At 29.4% G+C, this 9,428-nt stretch overlaps 1 protein-coding gene across 1 annotated transcript; it reads left to right on the top strand.

Annotated features, from left to right (window-relative positions):
- The first annotated feature begins 5,580 nt into the window (after positions 1-5,580).
- LOC122603196 (BAG family molecular chaperone regulator 3-like) lies at positions 5,581-7,751 on the top strand. Its single transcript, XM_043775838.1, has 4 exons — positions 5,581-6,375; positions 6,446-6,702; positions 6,829-6,975; positions 7,100-7,751. Exons 1-4 carry the CDS (start codon positions 6,141-6,143, stop codon positions 7,517-7,519), a joined length of 1,059 nt encoding a protein of 352 aa, XP_043631773.1. The 5' UTR covers positions 5,581-6,140; the 3' UTR covers positions 7,520-7,751.
- Positions 7,752-9,428: the final 1,677 nt, after the last annotated feature.

Genomic DNA, 9,428 nt, shown 5'->3' with positions numbered 1-9,428 from the left:
AAGGCAGGCACTTGGATCCGATTGTAGCTGCCCTTGTCTTTTCATCCTCATACGACCTCTCACCAATTTTGACTTCAACAAATACTAGTAACCACTTTCAAACATTCTATTTTTATTTTTATTATTAAACTACTTAACTGTAGTTATAAAATATAGCATTGGTGTGCTATTATTAAAATTAACTAATATACAGTCCCTCAAAAATAGCTATATTATTTGCTTCTAACATCATAAAACTCAAAATAATGTCTTTGGAAAGCTAAAATTCATTCCACAAAATTTATTTTAAATAAATTTTAATAATAATGACTTTAAAATAGTAACAGATCACTATTAAAAAAAATATTATAGCTAATTTTTTGTAAATTGGTAAATTAAACTATATTATCCTACAAAATCTCTGTAATAATATAATGTATGTCAAAGTTACTATGAAAATAATATATAGATAGATAAATACTTTACATGTTAAAGTCTTTTTTTAAGGGGTAAATTACCCTTGAATATTGAAAGGCCTAGTATACATTGTTTTAACTGAAAGAGAGCCTTGATTTTCGCCAAATAGATACCCATAGTTATCAACTCGGTATTTTTTACTCGACTCAAAATCTGATTTTTGTAACTCGTTATTCGAAATGTGACTCAAATCGTAAGAGTCGGGACTCAGGATATTTGATAATATATAATTTTATAATTAAATATAAGTTCATATTGTAGAAATATAGTATGGTATTGATATATTAATCTTAAAATAGAAATCATTATTCAAAATACATTCAAGTTTATAAACATATAAAAGAGTTATGTTTTTAGAAAAAATAAAAAATTGTCTTGTGACTCGTGACTTGACTCGTGTGACTCGTAACATGACTCAGACCAACTCGCACAACAAAACACAAGTCGTGCTACGAGTCTGGAGCAAATCCGAGTCATCCATCGAGTCATCTTATTTTCACTTGATTTTGACTCGACTCATACGAATCGACTCGTAACTCATATGAGTTTGATAACTATGTAGATACCCATTTACACCTTCAATGAGAAGCTTTTATCATCTATAAATTTGAAGAAAAAACTTATCTAGACTCACCATAAGTAAAAGTTAAATAATGTTTTTGTTATATTTTTTTTCCACTTAATAGCTTATAAATATAAAATAAGGTTTTTTTTAATCCTAATTGGTTAATTAATTTCTTCATTAAGAAAACACCTCTCATTCTTTTCAAATTCTATTATTTTTCTATTATAATTAATTTTTTTAATCTTTAGTTTATTACAAGTACAAATATATATTAGATTTACATAAAATAAAACCTTCTTATTTCAAAAAAAAAAAAAAACAAAACAAAACAATACAAATTCCATTATCAAATATAAGTTGTATGATCTATAACTTTAATCAAAATTAAAACATCAATATAGCAAATAAATCTACAGAAATTTTCAACATATTATAAATAAAATTTATCATTTTTAACACATTATGTTTAACGGATGACAACTATCTTATCTTTAATAAATACTAAAAGAGAACTCTTAATTCAAAAATGGAGTAATCTTGACCCTTTATTAAATTTCTTTTTTATTTCTTCACCTTTAAATCAAGATGATGACATCATTATTGACTCAACTTTTAATGAAATACTCTTTTAGTCCTCTAACTATGGATAAAATGTTCTAACAATATATATTATCATTAATTAATATTCTATTAATCATATCAAAATTAATATGTCTAACTTTTTGGATACTCTTTAATATATATAATTTCTTGGATACCCTTTTTGATTCACTAACAACATCTATCTTACTTTTAATTTTATTTTGGTTTCATATTTGATTTTCTTATAAAATATTTAATAGATTAATATATTATAAAAAAAATAAACATTCTTGATTTGTTAACAAATAATGATTCTTTCAAAAAACTATGTCGATCCATCTTATAACTTTTTTAATACATGGATTTTTAATAAGTATTAGCAAGTATATTTGCAGTCACTTAATTTGTGTCAAGTAATATTAAGATCCATTTTCCAATATAGTTTAGTTTTCGTATTTGATTTTCTTACAAATAATTAATAACAAATAATTTGTATTGGATTATGGTTGAAATTAACCTTATGTTATGAAGTATAACTATACACTTGATGATATATGATTAAGGTTGAAAAATAGGGTTGTTTTTCTTATAGTGATTTGAATGAGCTCATAGATAATATTGTGACAAAAAGTCATTATTGTGATATGAAAAATGTATGAATATTATAACTGAACGAAATGTATGAATATCATAGATTATAATGTGACAAACAGTAATTTGTATCGATAATTGAACGAAAAACCTTTTGAATTTTGTACTACAACACAATAAAATGTGAATGAAAAATAAACTAACAATAAAGTATGATTAGAATATCAGTAAAATTTGAATAGATAATAAACTATCAATAAAATATAATTAAAAAAGGCATCCATGTATTTTTGCAGATGATATACGTGTACTTGCAATTTGTATTGACCAGAGGTATTATTATTTGATTAGAATGTTTGAGTAATTTGTTGAGTGTTTGATTAATTTTTTTATGTGTTGATGAACAAATTAATTTTTGTGTTAGTTGTTTGATGGGAAACTATAAATGTGTATGGCAAATTTTTTTATTAATATAGTGAAAGGATTATATTTGTCTTATAAAATTAAATTTAATTAATGAAACAAATATAGTTTCTTTTTTTTCATATATATTATACGTCATTTATTTGATTATATTGGATTTATGGGATTTGAAAGATTTTCTTAGGATATATAAATAATAATAAATATTATCAAAAACCTATGAAGATGTATGACAAAGTCTAAAGATAGTTTTGAGTTGAGGCAGATAACTTTATAAAGGTAGAATAACTACTGTTTTATTATGTATATAAATATAAATATAAATATAGTGAAAAGTTATTTTGAAAACTTTTTTTTTTTTGTGAGAACCTTTGAGAACTTTTCAAATCAAGCCCAACCGATGATTGTTTTTTATATGAAAATTATTTTTTGACTGTTTTCTGAATAACTTTTGTGTAATTTTGAAATTTATAATTGTGTGGAGGCATAGATTATCATCCATTATATAATTATGTGGAGATTTGGATTCTTGATCACATGTGCACGAATATTGTTATGATCACATGTATGTAAGTCGATCACATTTTTTGACAATGATTACCAATGTCAATCTTAAAAGCTTTGAAAAATTAATTTAACAGACACACATCATACGAATAAAAGACCTATAATAATGTATAACAGACCTATAATAATGTATAACTTATATTTGTGATGTAAGAATGTTATTGATATGAAAATAACAAGGGCAATGAATGTTCAAAAATTCGAGTAAGGTTATTAAATTTTGGACGACCTTAGGCGGGTAGTCGCTAAGTTTGAAGTGTCGGTTTGCAAATATATGAAAGGGTCGGTGTCTTTGTTAAATATAACCAGTTATAATGACTTAAAGATTCCATTACGCGTAGTCAATACCCTCGCCCTGTCGGTGCAACACTTTCTATTTTTCCAAAAAATTATTTATATTAAATGAACCACCGTATCAACATCTAAATTCACAGAATCAATTTTGGCACATACTCTTGTTCTATTTGTCCTATCAAAGATGCGATTATTCATATTTGATCTATAATCATAAGTTTAATGAAATTGGTTAATAGGTTTCCCAAAAAATTTAAAACATTAATAAATATAGATATGAATGGCTAATGCATGTCAATGATTTGGTAGTGAGACAACCGGGATCTACTTTCGAAGGGGAGTTTTGAACATCCATACCAATAATTATTATTGTATATTATAATTAGGGTTTTGGTCAGAGGCGGTACCAAAAAAAAATTCCCACAGAGAGCAAAATTAAAAAGATAATATAAAGTAAATCTAAAAGGGGGCAAAATGTTAAAAACCTATATAAAAATTTAAAAAATCTACAAAAATTTTAAAAATACATAACAAAATTTAAATTTTGAGGGGGGCATTGGAGCCCCTTGCCCCCCTTTAGTACCGCCTCTGGTTTTGGTAAACACATCCCTACCGCTGTTATTATGCATTAAATAATTATACACTAGCTTACCATAAATAATTGTACATTAGCTTACCATAAAAATTTAGAGGTGCACTTTTAATATAGAAAATACAACCTTTTATATAAACTTACCCTAAAGGTTGTGTTTACCATTAGCTTAATACCCCCAGTGGCCAGGGGTGTTTACACTTCCACTATGTGAGGCCCCGATGGGTTTTCTCCCAAGGTTGTGGGTTCGAGCCTCGGCTGACACAATCCTTGAGTTTCCCATATAGAAATTTTTCACAAGGAGGGGGTTGAGAGACTGCAGCGTATGCTCAACATCTTGTGAGGTCTAACGATTGTTGGTTAAAATTGTCTCCAACAACGTCTGAGTCGAAATACACCTTTCAAAAAAATATATTATTAATTAACTACCCTATACCTAATCACGTGGTTTATCGAGTTGCAGTTTCGTCAAATGATCAAATCTTTTCCAAATTATCTCAAAATAAGTGTAGAACATTTTTTATTTAATTAAGTTAAATGTATTCTAAGATTAAAAGTAATCATAGACGCGTTTAAAAAAAATACTTAGGCATACATCACTTGTTTGAATGATTCTATTGAGTATTAAATAAATAACTTATCTATTATTGGCATGTTTTATGATTTTGTTATGTGTGGCAATTCATATTTTTATTTTGATTTTTAAGTATATAAATTTGACATATTAATCGTTTCCTTACAACAAAAATTCTTGAATAACGACGTGTTAAAGACAATTTGAAGATGGTGTTGTAGCTTTCTGTTTATTTACTTTTTCCTTTACAAATAATCAAACAATTATCTTTTCTAGAATTATGCGTAAACCATATATTCGATTACATAAGAATTTACCTCTCGTTTTTTCCGTTTAATCTTTATCTTTATCATTACATGTTAATTTCTTGATCTTCTTAGTTGACGTATTTTTATGTTTGTGTTTTAGGTGTACAAATTAATATATTTCATTAATATATACATAATTTTGACAATCTAAATTCAAACTTCTTTAGATAAATATACCTATGACTAAAGAATGAATTGAAAAAAAAAAAAAAAAAAAAAAAAAAAAAAAGAAGAAAAAACTCCTCCAAACATGAATTATTATGAATCTAGTTGTGGTGTTTAATAAAATTTATGTTTTTAGCGATATTATTTTTTTTGAAATGAAAAACGAAAATTCAAAGAAGTCAAACCCCATAAAATGTACGGTTATAAATGTAAATATTAATGAGTTAATAACAAAGAAAACAGTTGGTAATCTGCTGGTTGGCTCCATCTTTTACACGGCTTCTCTAAATTCTGGAACTTTCAATCGTTATTATGATATGATTACATCATTACATTACATGATTATATAAAATAATATAAATAAATGTAAAGTATATACATAGATATAGATATAAAATATTCGTGTCGCGTATATAGTATTTTCCAACTCTTTGTTCTGTTAGCCGTCCATATTATTTAAAAATTTACCATCCATCTCTTTCTCACACACACCACTTTCCTTTCATCCTTGTTCTTCGTCATGATCTTCTGTGCACCAGATTTTTAAAAATATATATAAATCCTAAACTATATACTTGTACCAACTTCCCTAATAATTATTTTATCTTTATTATATCTGCAGTGCAGCAGGTAGCATTGATTCCTTCCGCCAAATCCTCATCATCATCATCAGCATCAGAAAACTTAACTACTGTCCCTTCCTTGTTAAATAAATATATTATTTGGTCAGGTTCTGTGCACTACTTTTAGTTTGTCAAACACACATCTCTCTTTGTGAAACATATTTCTGACTTTTTTTTTCTAAATCTAAATTTCCCGGTGCCGGTCGGAAACTCCGGTACGACACGTGTAGCCTGGTATTAAATATATTAGTCGGTGGGCGTTAAATATGATCATTGACTATCAAGTCAATGCCTTTGATCTAGCTAGTAATTATTAGAGCAAAGTTATTTGGGGTTTAAGGGGAAAAAAAAACAGATCATCATCAAACCATTATTATTATTATTATAATATATCGATATAATGATGATGCCTATGGAGACAAGGAACCCAAATTCCATTAACGGAAAGATAGCGTCAGCTGCGGCTGGTGGTGGTGGTGGTGATAAGGAATGGGAGGTCCGACCCGGTGGAATGCTAGTCCAAAAACGAGATCCAAATGATGAACAAACCCGTATACCTCCTCCGACTATTCGTGTTCGGGTCAAATATGGTTCTATATATCATGAAATCAATATTAGTTCTCAAGCTACTTTTGGTAAGTGTTTTTGTTTTTGTTTGTGTTAATTTTTTTAGTGTGGTTTATAATAATGATAAAATGATGACAGGGGAATTGAAGAAAATGTTATCCGGGCCAACAGGGCTACACCATGAAGATCAAAAACTGATGTACAAAAACAAAGAAAGGAGTTCGAAAACATATCTAGATTATGTGGGTGTCAAGGATCGGTCGAAAATGGTATTGGTAGAAGACCCAATTAGCCAAGAAAAACGGTATATCGAGATGAGAAACAATGCCAAGATGGAGAAAGCTGCTAAATCTATTTCCGAGATTAGTTTGGAAGTCGATCGACTTGCTGGCCAGGTACTGTATATACTCGATTTCTCTAACATATATACGACTAGTTTTGTATACATTGTTAGTATTACTATTTACAAGTATGGAAATTGTATTATTGATATAATAATGCTCATTTGGTTATGATCAAAGGTGTCGGCGCTTGAATCGGTTATTTCCAAAGGAGGGAAAGTGGCGGAGAAGACAATGTTGAATCTGATTGAGTTATTAATGAATCAGTTACTCAAATTGGATGGAATCATGGCAGAAGGCGATGTTAAATTGCAAAGGAAATTGCAGGTATAAATATATCTATACGTATTTGTTCTATTTAGAGGCATTGTGTAAATTACACAACTTATCTTGAGTAGTATATATACCAATGATGTTGAGATGTTATCATTTGATTAATTTTTTTTTTTAGGTGAAAAGAGTACAAAAGTACGTCGAAACACTTGATGTTTTGAAGGTTAAAAACTCGGTAGAGGGAAGCAATGGGAATGAGAATTTAGTCCCAACGAAGCAGCCACCATCAGTTCAAGTAAATCATGTACAAAGTTATTCAAACGGGCATGGTGCCGTCACTGAACGAAATGTACCACACAACCAGACCAAGCAGGCGCCGTTTCCCAAGTCTAGACGGTCGGTTGGGAATTTTGTACCAATTCCGTTGCCACCTAAACAGCAGCAAGAACAATCCAGGAGCTCTGCATCGTCGTCATCAGGGGAAGTGGTGGTAACTACACAATGGGAGACTTTTGATTCCATGCCCACAGCGGCACCACCACAATCAAGCACCACCAATACAGTACATCATCCCAAGTTCAGCTGGGATTTACTTTAAAGTTAGCTAAAAAAAAGTATTATCATAAATGATACATATACATATACATATATATGGTCTATAGTAGTTTGTGTGGAAGTGTTACTTTTGGATTCTATCACAAAATTGAAGTGGCATATATATGCTATATTCTTTGCTGTAGTTAGAGTTTTCCTGTTTTATCAGATCTCCCTTTTAGGGGTCATTCCCCTTTACAGATAAAATAACGGGATTACTGATAATATTTTTCATATATTCTTCTTTTGTTCTTCAATTGTCCGGTTACTTGGTTTTATTATGCCATCTAACTATTTCATTTGATTGTTATAGCATAAGCTTACAAAATCAATAACAACATCTTGGAAGAAGGGTTGTGAAATATAACATTCCGTATGATTAAAAGGCGTGCCAACTTCTACATATGTACTCTGTATTCTTTTATAACGATAGATATACCGGGTCATAAGTCTCACAAAGTCTATACCTAAAGTAAATAACGTACTTAAATCATGATTAACTAATTACTTAATTACAAATTTCATCAGGAAAATGGACAAAATAGCTCAATGTCTCAATGTACACGATAGTTCTGGTTCATATGAAAACTAAATTCATTTTCGATGTGTTACCAGACCTAGCTAGCTAGCGACTTCTTTTTGACACATAATGATTAGGTTAAGGTTCACTTTTTCCCAATAAAGAAAGCAGTTCGATAAGTTCATTTATACTGGACGCTTTTAAGGAACTTGGATGCTAAGAAATTACCACAATTAGATCCCAGTAGAGTTGGACCATTTACCAAACCACTACCTCCATCTTTTTCACGATATCAAGTTTTTTAATCAGAAATTGATAGGATAACCTAATTATTAACTAGAAAAATAAATTTGATTGGTGTTCCATCTAGATGCATATATGGTCCGGTAATTTGGTACACATGAAGTGTTAATTTGAAGCTATATGTAGAATTACTATTAGGATACCGATGATAGATTCCTAGCTACCTTAAATTTAATAGTACATTAATTTGGTTATCAACTTTAATTTTCATAATCAAGCTTGTTGTCAGGGGGTATTGATTGATATATGATGCAGGGTAATTGACTATCTAGCAATTAATTAGCATATATGAAAATGAAAAATGGGTTTAAGTTATTTGGAAGTAATGGATCCGGATGCTGTGGTCCAACTAGTCATCATCTTATTGATGCCTTGCTATTTTCGTAACTCTCAAAATACAAAATAATGTGTGTATCTCAGTATCTATGTCAACATTTTGGTACTTTGGAATAATATTGCAACATGTAAAGCTGCCAAGGAGTGTGGTAAATTCTTACAAAATCCCTGACATATCTACAACCCTTGCCAAAGGATAACTTAATATCAAGGCTTCACTTATATATGTGGGGTAATCAAAGATCTTGGAAATCATGTCGATCGACCAAACTTAGGTAAAAGAATTTAAGCAAAGAAACTGGGATTCCAACCATTGAAAGAGCCAATTTTATTGAGAAGAGTTAAAAAAACGTTAGTTAATGATAAATATATATAATGTTTCGATCTAAAATATTTCAGAGTACAAAGTCTAAAAGTCCTAATAAGGGTCATGTTTCGTCCAGTTATTCTTTTATTAATCTCATTTTATATGTTTCTTTCATCGGGCAAAATAAAGTACCAGTAGGCCTAATAAGATTGTGGCACAATCTAATAAAAGTTAAAATCTGTATGACCATCTTTTGGAAATTTGTCCTGATGGTAATATTTGTGAAAGAGGCTTTAGTGATACCTATATAGCTATGTGAAACTGGGCTCCACCAAAAGCCTCATAGAAACTCGATCACCTAAAATTCTAGCAGTCATAGAAATATCATTTACGATATTAATAAAGTGATTCTCATACATATGCAAACATGAGATATCAGAGACTTGA

Source organism: Erigeron canadensis, chromosome 6, assembly GCF_010389155.1.
Source record: "Erigeron canadensis isolate Cc75 chromosome 6, C_canadensis_v1, whole genome shotgun sequence".
NCBI classification, from domain to species: Eukaryota; Viridiplantae; Streptophyta; class Magnoliopsida; order Asterales; family Asteraceae; genus Erigeron; species Erigeron canadensis.
The sequence above is the reverse complement of the archived record's forward strand: the minus strand, read 5'-3'. Positions and strand labels throughout refer to the sequence as shown.

What these genes read in the sequence shown, in the direction of transcription:
- LOC122603196 (XM_043775838.1), top strand. Translation starts at nt 6,141, where the DNA reads ATGATGATGCCTATGGAGACAAGGAACCCAAATTCCATTAACGGAAAG. An exon ending in TAGTTCTCAAGCTACTTTTG is followed by an intron (nt 6,376 to 6,445) that starts GTAAGTGTTTTT and finishes AAATGATGACAG; the next exon opens with GGGAATTGAAGAAAATGTTA. An exon ending in AATTGCAAAGGAAATTGCAG is followed by an intron (nt 6,976 to 7,099) that starts GTATAAATATAT and finishes TTTTTTTTTTAG; the next exon opens with GTGAAAAGAGTACAAAAGTA.